This window comes from Microtus oregoni, unplaced genomic scaffold (genome assembly GCF_018167655.1).
Source record: "Microtus oregoni isolate MIOR12 unplaced genomic scaffold, Mior012 000040F_ref0000088, whole genome shotgun sequence".
NCBI lineage: Eukaryota > Metazoa > Chordata > Mammalia > Rodentia > Cricetidae > Microtus > Microtus oregoni.
The window spans coordinates 22703697-22720782 of NW_024543207.1; the positions used below are offsets into that span (position 1 = coordinate 22703697).

Sequence of the window (17086 nt, forward strand, 5' to 3'; positions counted from 1 at the left end):
GCGCACCACGACGGGCTCCGGTGAAAGGTGCTACGCCTGCGTGCTGCACACGCCCGGTGGCTGTACGTTTGAGGTAGCTTGTTAGCTTCGCTGATGGACTCTGCTCCAGGAGTAAGTGGGTACCAATATCTTTGAAGTGCTTCTCGGGTAGTTCTTCGAGTTTACCAAAACAGAGAGAGTCGGAGGTTCCGGACAGTTTAAACTGCGGCCCGATGAGCAGCGACCTCAGCCCCATAAGAGCTCATTTTATTGGGTACTGGGTCTCAAGGAATCGGTGGGAGCTACCGCCCTGGATTTCTGGAGTGGGTAGAAATGATGCCTTGGTGGATGAACCAGGGCGGGCAGCTGCACTGCGCAGCACAGAAGCCAGGATACTGAACTAGAAACAATATCAAAAGCTTTCGTCTTCATTTTAGCTCGTGGAAAACTCAGGACGAGGCCTGTTGTAGCTTAGATCATGAAAGCTGCTTCCATCATAGCTAGGACTGACATCCTAATTCTTGCAAACTCGCTCTGATTTGATCAGTTTCAGATACTATTTCTATTTTTCTAGTGAAATAGCAAAAATTTTCGATGGAATTAAATGTCATAAAAAGTAAACCAATAATCACAGTTGTTTCCTGAATTTTTACTTAATATTAGATTAAGTTCTTTTGGTGCACAATCTTTATGAGCAGAATTTTGAATTATTGTTTACAATGAATCATTCCCATTTAATTTCTTATATTTGTTTTTATTATAAATAAGGAAATATGGAATATGTTTGTGCACAATGCTTTATATTTTGAATTATTTCCTTGGGACTTTTAACCCAGAAATGGATGTTATGGTGTAGAGGGAATAAATAAGACAGTGGGCCCTCCGTATTGGTGCTTTCAACCAACCGCATATCATTTAGGAAAAATGAGTATGTACAGACTTTTTTTAAAACAAGGAGGGAAATAAAGCATATCAGCTACTTAAGTGCCTTTATACCTTATTAAGTATTGATGATTTAGAGATAATACAAAGTATTGAACAGATTATATTCAAATATACCATTTATATGGGAGTCTTAACTAGGCTTTTGGTATCTGCTCGGGTTCCCCCACAGATATCTGAGGTATGGCTACATTTAGTAGGAAGTTTTTGAGATTTTTGTTTTTGTTTGTTTTTTTGTTTTGTTTTTTTTTTTGTTTTTTTTTTCGATACAGGGTTTCTCTGTGGCTTTGGAGCCTGTCCTGGAACTAGCTCTGTAGACCAGGCTGGTCTCGAACTCACAGAGATCCGCCTGCCTCTGCCTCCCAAGTGCTGGGATTAAAGGTGTGTGCCACTATTGCCCGGCTCTAGTAGAAAGTTTTTAAAATTTATTTGCTTTAAGTTAGTATGTATCTTTCTAAATTACGCATCTACCAAAATTTTTAATTCTGTGGTTTCTATAAACCATTAAGTTCTGAGCCATATTTTATGGTCATATGTTAAGCAAGATTTTTTAAAATGTTAAATTTTTCAAAAATTGTATTAGATTTCTTATTTTTTACATGCATACTTGTTAACTATTTTGTGATTATTGTATTTGTGAGGGTACATATAAGCAAGCTGAATATTCTTAGGACTTTATGAAAACAACCATCTAGTATGAGTACTTTGTGACTTTACTTTTATTTAGTTGAGACAGGGTCTCTTTGCCTCTTGAATGCTGGGCTAGAATGGATATTTTGTAAACTAGTAGATTCATATTAACCTTGGTCTCCAGGCAAGTTTGGGAGTTATACTCTGAGGTGAAGCAAGGGATTTCTGTAATCCTGATCATGACAGCATGTAAATAGCTTTCCTTTGATTTTTATCTGCAGAAAGCTACTCATTCTTCAAAACCCAGCTCATACGAAGCAGATGTCTATTATAAATTCACTTTTATTGAATTGTCTATGTACAGCTGTTTTAGAGTTTTACAGAGACAACCAATAAGAGACATGTACAGTTATGCTTTACTTAACAGTGGATGTTGGGGGAGGCTGCTTGTTCATTTCCCAGCCACCCAGGCTCCCAAAATAATCCCAAAATAATCACACAGAAATCTCTATTAGCTTATTTCTGACTAACTCTTATATCTTAAATTAACCCATTATCTTTATCTTCAGCCTGGCTTTACTCTGTTAAGCAATTGGCTGAAAACATCTTTATTAACCAATGAGAATAAAACATATTCACTGCATACATCACCATCCCTTTTCTGTCTAAATAAAAAGGAAGATTTTAACTTTAACATAGCAAGATTACATATAACAAGACAGTTATCAAGTAAGAATTACAGTTACAATATTTATATCTACTTTATCTTTTATCATAACTAAAGAAAACATAATTATAACTATTCTTCAACTCCATCAAAGACCCCAGAAGGATATAATATTACCTAAGTTAACAGAAAGTACATTGTAAGCAACTTCCAAAACTCTAGAATTGACAGACATCTTGCTACCCAGACAGTCGCCCAAAGTTCTTCTGTATCGTTGGGGGCATCCATCTTCACCTACAGGCCTATAATATCCAGCAGACTTTTCCACGGAGCAGGAAATTCCAAAGACAGTTCTGCCTATATTGGCAGTTTGTCACTCACTGTCTTCTGTGTCTTACAGAGTGTCTGGCAGACTCCTTCATGAAGTAGGAACCCTGAAGGACTGTCTCACCTTTAGGCAGCTTCAGCAGTCATTTTTCTGTGGGTCCTACAAGTCCAGTCAAGCAGTTCAGGCAAGAGCAGTTTCATGCCCAAATGGCTAACAAACTCCATGAAGAGCCTCTTCATTGATTGAAGCCCATCATCCTCTTGAAGTAGATTGGTGTTGCCATGAGCAGATTTGTCTCACTGTCATGAAAAGTCCTAAGTTTTAAAAACATTTTAAATGCTGTATTCTGTAGTCTTTAAAAATGTTGAAGATTATCTAATTGAAATTTATCTTTATATATCTAGAAAACCTAATATGTATATTTCTATTCTTGACTAAGGTATTGTGTTTGTGCAGCTCGTTTAAAAATGTAATGTATAATTAAGAAATATAGGTTAATAGATAGTCATCTATGATAGTCAAACATGTAGTCATGTTAATTAGTTTTTCTAGATATATAGAGATATATTTCAATTAGATAGATAATCTATCTATCTAGACTACTATCACATGTGTGGTTCATTGTCAACCATAATTTTTTAGGGCTTATCATGGTATGTGTAGGGTAAGAGAAAAATTTGATTTATTATAAGTAATCGATATTAGCACTCAAATGCTTACCAGTCATACAGAAACACTTTCCAGGCACACCTAGAATGATGTTTAACCAATTAGCTAGGCATGCTGAGATGCCTTCTCATTTATATTGACACATAATATTAATCATTACAATGACCATACATCTAAAAGTGAAGGGAGAACTCACCATATTTTGCTTGTACTTTACTTGAGACATACCTCTCATACTACAGTATGACTTACTTCTTGAATCACATAGAATGCAGTGTTGTGCAGCACACAGAGCTGAAAAGTATTTTCTTGACAGAAATTTATGTAGATGATATAATCATAACAGCTATACTCTGTTCCTTTTATATAATTAGTATCTTTTTCATTTTCTTCAAGGTATAGCTCCATGAATAACTTAAATGACCCCCCAAATTGGAACATCCAGCCCAATCCCAGGGCTGATGGGGGTGATGGAAGCAAGTGGAATTATGCCCTCTTGGTGCCAATGCTGGGATTGGCAGCATTTCGTAAGTTATAATTTTCTTGACATCTCTGTTTCCTGATTTAAAAATTATGCTAGGAGTAGATTGCTGCAGGTACTGGACACACTAAAGATTGTGTTTTGTACTTGACCAATACAGTGCAGTTTTACCCTTATACCAAATCTGTGACAGGATTAGCTTAGGCTTGTTTCTGACTAGCTGTTATAACTTAAATTAACTTGTTTCTATTAATCTACATTTTACCATGTGGCTCTTTACTTCTCCTTCATTCTAGATGTCTGATGTCCTCCACATCTTGCTGGTGAAATTCTTGTGCCTAGATTCATACCCTGAGTTCTTTTCTCTGCCCAGAAGACCTGTCTAACCTCTCCTGTCTAGCTATTGGCCATTCAACTTTTTATTTTATTTTATTTATTTTTTTTTTTTGATTTTTCGAGACAGGGTTTCTCCGTAGCTTTTGGTTCCTGTCCTGGAACTAGCTCTTGTAGACCAGGCTGGCCTCGAACTCACAGAGATCCACCTGCCTCTGCCTCCCGAGTGCTGGGATTAAAGGCGTGCGCCACCACCGCCTGGCTTCAACTTTTTTTTTTTTTTAAGATTTATTTATTTATTATGTGTACAGTATTCTCAGTATTCTGTCTGCATGTATGCCTGCGGCCAGAAGAGGGCACCAGACCTCATTACAGATGGCTGTGAGCCACCATGTGGTTGCTGGGAATCAAACTCGGGACCTTTGGAAGAGCAGGCAGTGCTCTTAACCACTGAGCCATCTCTCCAGCCCTGGCTTCAACTTTTTATTAAACCAATGGCAAAGATACATCTTCACACAGTGTAAACAAATATCCCACAACAGGTTAGCTTTTCTGATCCTCGGTTTACCTATTCCTAGAAGGTAGCTTATCATCCTTTAATACTTTGTGAGCATTAAATAAGTCAAAAACATTTGGTGTGGGCTAAGTTTTAGTAAGTCTTAGCTTTTTCTCATTGTTTCACTATTCTAAAGGTACTTCTTTGCCTTAGTTGCCCTCCTCAGTACTGACAGGAAAATTGACCTGAAAGAAAACCAGTTAGGATGTTTGTTTAGTATTTTAAAAGTCAGGTATTTGGGTGAGTTTGCCCATGAAAACTACCTTGCAGGCTAGAAATCCTCATATTTAAATTGACTGAATACCACTGAAACTCTTACCAGTAATAGACTATAGTATGTATGGGCATATGTGTGTTTGTAAATGTAGAGAAAGAAAATTTGAGAAAACCCTACCTCCTAACTGTTCTTCCACCTATGATCACTGATGTAGAAGAGCTAGTTTATGTTCCTTCATGTCTTGTGGTTCTGGTTGTCATCTAAAAATATGGGAAGCTGATGATTCAGTAAATGAAAAGCAAATGCTGTGCCATATGTATAGTGATCATTTTTATACAGTAGCTTTTTATGTGTCTAAATTTCTCAGTTCAGAAGTTTGCCATAGAGAAAGAGGAAGGATCTGAGTATTGCCTGATGCCAGTCCAGATCCATCCTGGAGAGTGCCATTTAAAGGCTCCTGCCTGTCACCCTTTCTCAGGGCACTGTTCACATAAAAGGCATTTATTGCTGTGGTTCTGTGAGCAGCTTGGAAGCCTTAAAATCACACTTATTATGAGTAGATTCTCATCCATTAGTGGTGTTAGTTACTTTGAGTGAGTTAGCTTTGAGAATGGGAGAAGCCCTTTCATTTTCCATGTATTTTTCAGACTTGTTTGTAGCTTTAATACGAACTCAGAATTCCCAATTTCTTGCTTTCCCTTTTTGGATGTTAAGTTGATACTTTTTCTCCTGAGACTGAAAAAATGATTTATATTTCTGTATTGATTATCCTGGCTAAATAATGTATTCAGGGATGACTGTTATTTTGTTGTTGTTGTTGTTCCTTTACATCAGGGTCTCACTATGCTGGCCTTAAATTTACAATTCTCATATCTCAGCTTAGGTGTGTGCCAGGACAGCCTAGACTAAAGGTAATTTAAGAACTTTGCATTCTTATAAGGATTTTCTAAAAGTAAGTTACTATATGTTTGAGAAGATGTGTTGCAACTTGCATATGTTAACCAGCCTTCATCATGGTCTGGAAGTAACAGCAGGTGAATTGAAGGCTTCATGGATGGATGAGAATCTACTTTTATTCTGATGATTTAAATTTCATGAACAACTCTCCTTTCTTTCTTCCTTCTTCCTTTCTTTCGTGGTTCTGATGATCAAACACTGGGCTTTGTGTATGCTAGGTAAGAACTCTACCATTGAGCTACATCCATAGCCCCAAATTTCATAATTCTCAATACAATTCAGAACTGGTAAAGTTGTGCTATCCTTGAAGAGTACTGTCACCCTTTGGCAGTCTTAGATCTCCTTGTCTCTGTTTTGCCTTCTGTCTCATTCTCTATTTCTCTGTTCATTCTCCCCTTCTTTCTTCACCCCTCTCCCTCACTCACTTTTTCTTGAGTAGAAAAGAAACTGTCTTAGATCTAAAACATGAAGTGTCCGGTATACTAAGCTTAATCACATAGTACAATTCAGTGTAGTCAAAAGAGACAATTTTGAGACCATTGTAGACCACATACAGTTGTAATAAGTAACACAGAGAGATCAGTAGCCTTTACTCAGTTTCCCCTACTGGTTACCTCATACAGACTCATGTGAGACTCAGGATCATATGGTTGGCACAGGCAATATAACCTCACATGATGAAGGAACACCTGTTACTTCATAGCCACAGTTTCCTCTGAAATCTGGGAACCAGTTGATCCATAATATTATATAACTGGAGGAATGAAGTTATGTGACTATCTTAAAGTCTTTGTCAGATAACACCAAAATATCTGATCTTCCTGGGCTTTGGTGTGACTATTTTGCTTTGAAACCTGCAAATTTTGGATGTCCAGCCTGGCCTTGAGCTTGGAATACTCCTCCTTCTTAGTCTCCCAAGTACTGGTATTACAAGTATTTGCTACAAGTCCAACCTAAGTTGAACGTCTTCACCTTATTCTTGTAAAACATAATAGCAAACTCACCAGACTTAAGCTGTATACAGATGATAATTGGGTAAACCCAAGTATGACTTCCAACAATATTTGAAGCCTACTATGTTAATTTTTTAAACATTGGCAATAAGTCATGGAGCACCAAGGCAGAGCACATAAATGATAGATTTGAAAACAAAACAGTGATAATTTTTTCCAGCCATGGAAGTTAGACACCAGAACATGGGCATTGAATGTACTACTTTAGGTGCCCAGTATTGATCTGAGTTTAGGATAAGAACTTTGCCTATTTTGTTATCTATGAAATTTCAGTGTCTTAGTACTTTGAATTCTTAGTCTTTTACTGAAATGCTGTCATCACTGTGTTATATATTTTCCTTTAGTAGTCATAGGATTTTAGTTGTGTCTCTTCATGTGTCTTCCTCATCTCTTCCTCCTGTCAGGTTGGATTTGGTCTAGGGAATCCCAGAAAGAAATAGAAAAAGCAAAAGAAGCATATCATCAGAGAACAACTGCTTTCCAACAGGATCTTGAAGCTAAATACCATGCTGTGATCTCAGAACATCGGCGTGCAGTTGCTCAACTATCTTTGGAACTGGAAAAGGAGCAAAATAGAACAACTAGTTTTCGAGAAGCTCTTATCTCTCAGGGGCGTAAGTTGGCAGAAGAAAGGAAGCTTCTTGAGCAGGAACGAGCTCAGATAATGCAAGAGAAAAGCCAGCTGCAGCCTCTGAAAAGTGTCTATCTGAGCTGCCTGGAAGAAGAGGATGACTGGCAGAGGAGAGCCCAGCTTATGCTGAAGGAGGTGGGAGAAGCTCTCGTAGAACGTCAGAATATCTACTGCAGCCTGGTCCTTCCCCGTAGTACAAGGCTAGAGCTGGAGAAGAGCTTACTGGTACGCTCGTCCATTGATCCGGTGGCTGCTGACCTAGAGATGGCCGCTGGCTTATCTGACATATTTAAGCATGATAAGCATTGTGGAGATGTCTGGAACACCAACAAACGTCAAAACGGGAGGCTCATGTGGATGTATCTCAAATATTGGGAACTACTTGTTGAACTTAAAAAGTTTAAGAAAGTAGAAAAAGTCATACTAGAAAAATAAGAATGAAATGAAACTTAAGGCCAGATGGCAATGGCAACTTGCATTCTGGGCTCTCTGATATTTAGTCTGTTCCTTACCAGATGTGACCCAGTACAGCTACTCTTTGTGAGAACTCAAGTCTTTCCACCCTTTGAACAGTGCAGTAGGGACTTAGCAGATAAGTTTTTTTCTCTGATCCTCTGTAGCTATTAGAGATTCAGTTTTTTGAAGCATTTTTGAGCTGTTAATATTTAGTAGAAAAAGTACAACTTTATATTTTAGTTCTAGGTTAAAGAAAAGATTTAAAGCTCAAATATAATATTCTTACTCTAAGAAATGTTCTATCAGTTTTTACCTCTCCTCCAATTACTGGTCTCCCCTGATTCCATCTAGAAGTTATTGGTTAATGTAGTTGTGTAACATGTGGGGCTGGCTTTTTGGGGTTTTTGTCCTGCTCAGTTCCCACAGCCAGCAAGTCCCAAAGAAAAATTACACAGTCTTCATTAGATATGAACTGATTTGCCCATTTGCTCAGGCTTTGTATTAGCTCTTATAACTTATATTAGCCCATTATTCTTGTCTATGTTAGTCACATGACTTGGTAGCTTTTTCAGCAAGGTAGATTGCATCTTGCCTCTCTTGTGGTCTGGGCAGGACTGCTGAGGAATGGACTTCCTCCTTCCCAGCATTTTCCTGTTCTCATTATCCCACCTTTACTTCCTGTCTGGTTGTCCCACCTATACTTCCTGCCTGGCCAATCAGTGTTTATTTAAAACATGATTGACAGAATACAGACAGTTTTCCCGCACCATAGTTGTATTTTCAAGATTTATCTTGTTTGGGGCATTTTTTCCCATAAAGAAAAAAAAAGAAAACACAAACAACCACCAAATGTTTTGTCTTCCCAGATTGTGTCCCAGTGAACACCTAGAAGTGAGCTGTTCCTATATCCAATAAGCATGTTTATTAGCAATGTACGCAGACAATATCTGTCATTTAAAATAATAGTGCCACTTTTTATTTGTGCGATTCTTTACTATTTTTTTGAGACAGAGTGTTGCTGCATAGTTCAAGTAGGCCTCATATGTGCAGCCCTCCTGCCTCAGGCTCCCAAGTGCTGGACTTACAAATGTGTATAACTACTCTTGGGTTGGTAATTTCACATGTATTGTCTCAGTTTTTAACATTATTTAAAATGTAGATAAGTACTTATAACCTATTTACATACAGCTTATATGAGTTGACTTTTTGTCATGCAATCTAGTTTTATGAGCTAAGTACTATTTTTTATCTTGTAAATGATAATTTCCCAAGATATTCAGATTCTATGACTTGCCATGGTTTTCTAAGATTTCACCTGTGGTTCCCCTCATGGCTAACATCTCTTATAACAAGAAAATCAGCAAAGAAAAGGCATATAGATCAAGTCTAGAGGAACCAGGTGGAGCCCCTAAAAGTCATACTCTATGGAATCACAGGGAACATTTTTTAGTTAGGAGCAAACCCTGTCTCGAAAAACCAAAATAAAATAAAATAAAATAAAATGAGGACACATTTTACATGAGAATCACATCAGCAGTTTGCATCTATGACATGACCGCTTTCTGTCCTTTTTAAACTGAAATTGTTAGTAGCATATTTTTATTGCTGTTCAGGGGTCAAATGGAAGTAAGTACTCTGGTATGGGAACTTAGAGGGGGAGATAGCACGGCAGACCCTTGGCTGGTACATGTGTGATTATAGAGCTAAGCTTTTACTCTGTCCCAAGAAAATTATTTTCATATTCTAATTTTAAAATTGAGAATATTAATGAAATAGACTATACATAAATTAAGCCACACTCCTTTTTTATTAGCATTTAATTACACTAATACTTTTGCAAGGCAGATACTATAAATAAAGTCCAAACAGATCTTCCTCATGTGGTGATTTTTTCCTTAAAGGAGTTGCAAAGTGCCAGACGCAGCCATTCTGAGGAACATCACAAAGGAGTGATTTGGAGGCATTATAGACATGTTATCATCTACAAAGTTCATGCTTAAAAACTGTATAATTGACTCATAACAAGTTTCATAAAAATAATCTGTCTTAAGTTTATAATTTTGTCATGGGCTGCATTCATAGTTATCCCCTGACACTTGTGGTTGTTCAGGTTGGACTTGCCTGTCTTAGGGTTGGATGCAGAGCAGAAAATAGGGTCAGAATATTTCAAGAAATACTGGGAATATTTCAGCAACTAGATGTCCTCAGTCACCAAAAGATGGCAAAACTGCCAAGATTGGAAACAAAGCCAAGAAAGCTGTGGACAGAAAAATGATCACCACCCCCATCCCACACCTTTCTGTGTAGTCAGATGTCATCTGGTAAAAAGTACAACAGATATAACAAAGCAAGCTTCTGCTGGGCTCAGGGCTTCAGTTCACTTTTATTTTCATTTTCAGTGTCTTTTTCTTGTTATATTTTATGGGATGCTGCTTTTATACATTTTTCTGTGATGAATTTTCTCTTTTCTTCCTCCTCACTGCATCAGAGTCAAGTTGACCCTGCTCACAGTACATTCTTCCCTGGTGTCCACATTCTCCACCTTCTACCTAGGTGATAGAGCCTTCACTCTGGGTGACTTCCCTTCTGCTTTAGGCTCCTGCTGTACACACACCCATCTATATATCTGGGCTTCCTTTTAAAGCATGTAATGAGTATGCCTGTAGTTTTCCCTAAGGATTTCTGTGGCAGTGATGCTGCTGGTGACAGATCCAGGACTGACCTCAAGGCACCATGCTAGTTGAAATGCACAGCCTTTTTTCCTTTTTTTAAAGCATAATTGCAGGACCTACTCCATTTGTTCTAGTGCTCTGGAAAAGTTTTCCAAAGCAGTTTTGAAAGCTTGCATCAAGAAAGTACCAAGTTCATTGCTGGTTTCATGAATGTCTGGGTCAAAACTTCCAAAAAGGGGAGTGGAGGCCTGGATGTCCTCCCGGTTAGCTTGAAGCAGTACTGCTCGCAAATCCTCTGCAATCATGTCATATTTCTGTTGATCAAATTTGGACACAGACAGCTCATCCTGGGGGTAGGTAGTGCCCTCAGGGTAGCAGTCTTTTGGCACTGGAAACTCAATGTGGCGCAGCCTAGGGAGTTCGCAGAGTGCCGCAAAAAGGCGCTGGAGAGCACTGGCTGACAGTGGGTTTCCAAGGAACTTGAACTCCTGGAGCTGGTTGCAAGGACTGAGGCCCAGAATCATCATGCCAACATGGTTATCTGTGATGTTGCACTCCTCTAATGTGAGCACTCTTAGTGTTTGGGCAGCCTGGCTCAGCAGCTGGAAGAAGGTAGAAGGGTACAGATGGACCAGGTTGTGTCCACTGAGGTCCAGCACCTCCAAGTGGGCAGTATGCTTACAATCTGCTAAGAAGGACATGTCTTCATGATTAAGGGCACAGTTGGCTAGGTCCAACACTCTTAGTGGAGTCTTCAAGGGGCTGTGAGGTAGGCAAAAACATCACAATGTTATGAGGGTCCCAGGTGAGCTAGAGTTTTGGTGGCAATGGACAATCCATCCACCTTTCTCTCTTAGGGACCATAGATGGCAGCCTACCAGAAACTCCAGCTGACACTTCATTTCACGTGGCTTCTGAGTTAAGAATGACTGATATTTTTAAGCAATTAGAAAAATCAAAATAGTTTGACATGTGAAAGTTACACGTTTCTTCTGGTAGTCTATGGCTGCTGGTCCTGCTTAACAGTCAATAATTAAACCTAAAATTGACCAACACCATACTTCAAGTTGGGTTAGGAAAGTTATGCACATGATCTCAGAATTGTCAGAATATTGACTGGGGTCATCAGAAGACAGAATTGGCTAGAAAGAAGGTATCATCACTCTGATGACAATAGAACCAATACAATTTCAGGGCTGGGAAGGGAAATCCAGTATGCTGAATTTGGACTCCATATCCTGAATTCACTAGGCATTCTGTATCAGATGGGGGAGGTGTGTCTCTGAAATAAATCTCCACCCAGGATTCATGAGAATATACATTTTCAGGCCAGACGCTGGATTTCTCTGGGAACATGTCCATCACTGCCCTTGTTAGGTAAGGCAGTATGCACTGGGATCTTGTTCTTTGTCCTAAATACCCTGTTTTTGCTGTCTCCCCACGGCCTGACCACACATGGTCCTACATGAAGATAACTTTATCATTACCTGGCTGCTGCCCTCTTGTCCTTCTTCAATAACGGAGTTGCTAAGGAGGCTATAACAGTGCCAGAGTTTCAGGTGAGACAACAGTTCACCTGACAACTGACCCAACATTCTCACTATGCTGAACTATATTCCCATTCCTTACCTGGGAAAATGTTTTAAGACACTAAACATTGGGTAATTTGTTATACAACAATAGTAGAAGATCTAGTTGTGCCTCCTGTGTTGTTTACTTTCTAATTAGTGCCCTCTTTCTCTCCCTTTTCTTCCCTCCTTCTCTGATGCTGAGAATTAAAACTGGGATCTGCTAGTGCTTTATTACTGAACTTCACTATATGCTCAGCCCTTGTTTTCTGCTTTATGTTGAGATAAGGCCTTTCTTTATAGTTGGCCTCAAATGTAAAATGATTATGCTTCCTGCGTGCTGGGATTATGCCCAAGCCCCCACGACTGGCTTTTGTTAATTGAAAGGAACCTTCCAAGTTGTCTCAGTGCTCTGATTCTTTCCTGATGGTTCTTAACTCCTGTGGTTCCGGCCAAACATTCCCAGAGAGCATTGTGTAAGCAGATCCCATCTCTATCCTTATCTTCATCTCTATCTTCAGTAACTCCACCCAATCTGTGCCCAGTTTTCTGAGACTTACCTAAGCAGTGTTCGGATCTTTCCAGTCAGTGTAGAGAAAGCTACACTTAGCTCGGTGAGCTTGTTCATCTGGCTGAGCTCCCAGGCAATAGAGGTGAGGAGGGGATCTTCACCCTCTGGAGTTGGGGCACAGGTAGGGGGTGCATCAAAGGCCTTCGTGGGTAGGGTGAGTGAGGTCAGCTGAGGGAGGCCCACCTGGGCCAGCAGCTGCTGTACATGGCCAGCATGCAATCGTACATTATGAACTACCTCCAACTTTCTTAGCTTGCTTGGCCCAGCTAGGCCGAGCACTTGTAGGAGCTGCCCAGGACTCAGGCTATCTGCCCGGAGTGAAGGGCAGCAGACTTGCAGAGGGGCTGGGCCTGCTGGCTTCAAGGCCTGCACCACCATGTCAAAGTTGCCTTCCGTGACAAAGAGGTCAGCAAAGACTTCAATAGGGTGCCTAGCTGTACAGGGCTGTCCTTGGAGCTGGCAGCAGATCCTGGCCAGCACCTTAGTGCGGCCCCACCTTCCTAGTGCCCTCCCACAAGGACATTGCTGCACCTGTACATCCTGGATGCCTGTAAAATCAGCTACCCGAAGCCGGTTGCTCCTACTTTGCAGCACATGGTCAGCAAGGCCCTGCATACAGGCCTCTAAGCAGGCCTTGCAGGCACGATCACGCAGGTCTTCTGGGTGGTCAGTGTTTGGCCCCAGCAGCACAGCCAACCGGAACTCCTCTAGTGGCCAGTGACTCAGCACAGCACGGGTTACTTCTGCCTGCTCTAGCAGGTAACTGGCCTTGAACAGGAGTGGATAGAGGTTGTAGGCTATATGGTCCAGGCTCTCCTGGGCCACCCGAGGATGGGATACCAAGGCTTCAGCAGAAATGAAACGGAGCGACCTCATTGTGTCCCTCTCAGGATAGTGCTGTCCCTGCTGTTCCTCCCAAAGCATGTGAGTTTTGTGCCTACTTTTAGCTGCTGCTGTTTCTGGGTTCTGGACAGAAAGTGGTAAACTGGCCCTTGTGGTCATCTGACTGCTATTTTGGTCCTTGGATACTAGTTTGGCTGTGACTGTGGAGGCATCTGTTTCATGGCATTCTGCTGATGAAATCGGAGCTGCTTGGCTTTGTTGCCCAATGTGGAGTCAATCAAAAGCTGAGCTCAAGGTACTTACTTGCCCAAATACACTAAGACTTACAATACAAATGAATACTCTGCCCAACCCTGACCTATCTCAGTTAAAAGATCTGCGTGAAGCCAGATCCTCAGCTGCACTTGGATGGATGAGACAACTGTCTTTGGGTAAAGCCCTTCTTTTTCTTATACCTTAGAGTCAGAGATACAAGGACCAGAATTATGGGGATAAGTATATTACGCAACTCTTTTAAAATTTTAAGAATACTGGCCCATGAAGCTCACCATCTCTTATTCTCAAGGTCCATCTTTGCACAAGAGGGAGAAATATTTTCCCTGTAGAACATACACAGACGAGTGATGCTGCAAATAAATGCAACTTCCCATAGGCTGTTAACTTTCAGCCCTGGCCTAGGTAGGTGTTGAATAACTATTGAATCCTGCCTTATCATTATCCCATAAACTGGGATAGGGCAGCAGTCCTGGCTTGTAGGTCCCCATGGTGCCAGCTGTACAAGAGGGTCATAGTAGAGAAAAAGAGGGAGAGGCATGAGTCAGACAGTGGACAATCCAGGTGAGTGTGCTGCACTCAGGTGTACCCTAGATTCCCTGTGTGACCGTCTTTGACTTCTTCCTCCTGATCTAGAGCCTTATCTCTCCCAAAGACTCTGTCATGGCTGTAGATGCGAATATGCTACCATGGTGAAGCACCAGGCACTGCCAGGTGGGCAGGATTTCTATGGAAGGTAATCCATGGCACGATTTTACCCTAATTTCACCACTTGCCCCTGTTCCCAGTCTTGGCTATTGTTGGTTGTTTTTTACTCTTTACGCTTTGTTTTTTTTTTTTTTTTTGTGGGGCCTGCCAGCCAGCTCCCAAATGAATCAGAGAGAGGCCTATTCTTTCTTATGAATGCTCAGGTTTAGCTTGGCTTGTTTCTAGCCAACTTTTCTTAACTTAAAGTATCCCCTCTACCTTTACCTTTCTCTATTTCTATATATCTTTTCTTTCCTTCTTATTCCATGTCTGGCTGTGTGACTGGGTGACTGGTCCCTTTTTTCTGGCTCCTCGATAATTTCTCCCCAGATTTCTCCGCCTATTTATTCTCTCTGCCTGCCAGCCCTGCCTAACGTTTCTCCTGCCTTGCTATTGGCCGTTCAGCTCTTAATTAGATGACCAATCAGTTGTTTCAAACAGGTAAGGTAATACAGCTTCACAAAGTTAAACAAATGCAACATAAAAGAATCTAATGCATGTTTGTATCTTTAAATAAATGTTCTACAGCTTAAATATAACACATACTAATATTATACAACACTTGGCCTCTGAACTGTTACCATGTCTGTTAAATAAGCACCCAAAATTAGTGATACCAACATCTGTCTTTTAAGCTATAAATTTTGAAGTACACATGACTAGGTTATTAGTGATCTAGGTTTAAATTCACTGCTGTATGAATCGCTTTGAAATGTGTTTGGAAATAATAGTATGCATAGTGAATTATATCATTTTTAAATGTTCCATGAGTACCTTGAGCCTCCTGCCATGCTTATAGAATTTCACAGCTGAAATGGACACTTAAAAAATTACATTTATTTATTTGTGTATATACATCTGTATGTGTGTGTTCACAAGCACAAGCATGTGTGTTTCAAAGTATGCATGTGGGATGTGAGGGCGATCTGGCTGCGACATCTGTCACCCCATTGATCGCCAGGGTTGATTCGGCTGATCTGGCTGGCTAGGCGGGTGTCCCCTTCCTCCCTCACCGCTCCATGTGCGTCCCTCCCGAAACTGCGCGCTCTGTCGAAGAGGACGACCTTCCCCGAATAGAGGAGGACCGGTCTTCGGTCAAGGGTAATACGAGTAGCTGCGCTCCCCTGCTAGAACCTCCAAACAAGCTCTCAAAGTATGCATGTGGAGTCAGAGAATAACTTGCATGAGTTAGTTCTTTCTTTTTATAATGTGAGTTCTGGGAATCTAACTCTGGTTGTCAGCCAGCAAATGGACTACAAGACACCCCATTGTCCCTGAAATGGATAATTTGACATAATATCTCTGCTTGTGCAATAAAGCTTACTTGCATTTTTGTATTGATCTTCATTGTGATTAATTCTTAAATGATATCTCAGTGTTCATATCTGCCCTATTTCATGAGCTGTATTTCAAAACTTATGTCTTTTCTTGTTTGTAACTACTCATGACTTCATATTTCTGATTTCATGTGAAATCTTCAACTTTAAGAGAAATATCGCTTCCACCCTAGACCATGGCCAAGTTTGTCCGTAACTCCGCGGAGAAAGCCCTGGGGCTAGTATCCACTGCTGTGATTTACTCGAAGCCTCGATTGGCCACATTTTGGCAATACGCCAAGGTTGAGCTGGTTCCCCCAACCCCTGCGAAAAAAATAATTCAAAGTGCTAAAACTGGTAGCTTCAAACATCTTACAGTTAAGGAAGCTGTGCTGAATGGTTTGGTGGCCACTGAGGTGTGGATGTGGTTTTATGTCTGAGAGATCATAGGCAAACGTGGCATCGTTGGCTATGATGTGTGAAGACTGACCTTCACATCTGATTTTATTTGAGTTCTTTCAATATTCTTGGATCACATGTAATGAGACTGCTATCTGAATAAAATACCAACTGTCAAATTAAAAAAAAAGGAGAAATATCACTCTTTTTCTCTTTGTTTTGATACAGGATTTCATTAAGCTCAGGATAGCCTAGAACTTGCTATGTAACTGAAGATAAATTTGAACCTGTGATCCTCCTACTCCACCTCCCAAGTTCAGGTATTATAAGGATGCATCACTAAATCAATCTAGGAAACCTTTTGAGTTTAATTTCTAAAACTCCAGCACTACCTCATCCTTTCTCTTTACCATTTATTTATTTATTTATTTATTTATTTATTTATTATGTATACAATATCCTGTCTGTGTGTATGCCTGCTGGCCAGAAGAGGGCACAAGACCCCATTACAGATGGTTGTGAGCCACCATGTGGTTGCTGGGAATTGAACTCAGGACCTTTTATAGAGCAGGCAAGGCTCTTAACCTCAGCTATCTCTCCAGCCCCCATTTAACTTTTAAAGAATAGTTATCATTTCTTCCCAATCCAAGTAAGTTTTGACTTGCAAACTCTCTCTGTGATTGTTGCTTTATTAATATAAATAATGTCTTTCATTAAAATATGAATACAATCATCTGTCTTCCTTTACATAAAATTACTGAATGTTCATATTTTCATCTTACTAGGCATGGAAAAAAATGATACATGAGAATTATTTGAGATAATTTTGTGATTATTT

The 17086-nt window shown here is 40.2% G+C and overlaps 3 protein-coding genes across 3 annotated transcripts; 2 read left to right on the plus strand and 1 right to left on the minus strand.

The window, feature by feature from the left end:
- Window positions 1-9734, plus strand: Ccdc127 (coiled-coil domain containing 127). Its single transcript, XM_041632188.1, has 3 exons — window positions 1-111; window positions 3612-3742; window positions 7177-9734. The coding sequence occupies exons 2-3, from the start codon at window positions 3622-3624 to the stop codon at window positions 7836-7838; spliced, it is 783 nt and encodes a 260-aa protein (XP_041488122.1). The 5' UTR covers window positions 1-111; window positions 3612-3621; the 3' UTR covers window positions 7839-9734.
- Window positions 9735-9882: 148 nt separating this feature from the next.
- On the minus strand, window positions 9883-13600 carry Lrrc14b (leucine rich repeat containing 14B). The gene is made up of 2 exons (XM_041632187.1): window positions 12660-13600; window positions 9883-11293 (listed from the first exon to the last, which is right to left on the minus strand). The coding sequence occupies exons 1-2, from the start codon at window positions 13592-13594 to the stop codon at window positions 10648-10650; spliced, it is 1581 nt and encodes a 526-aa protein (XP_041488121.1). The 5' UTR covers window positions 13595-13600; the 3' UTR covers window positions 9883-10647.
- On the plus strand, window positions 13589-16732 carry LOC121433682 (ATP synthase subunit g, mitochondrial-like). The gene is made up of 2 exons (XM_041632189.1): window positions 13589-14522; window positions 14864-16732. The coding sequence occupies exon 2, from the start codon at window positions 16047-16049 to the stop codon at window positions 16287-16289; it is 243 nt and encodes an 80-aa protein (XP_041488123.1). The 5' UTR covers window positions 13589-14522; window positions 14864-16046; the 3' UTR covers window positions 16290-16732.
- Window positions 16733-17086: the final 354 nt, after the last annotated feature.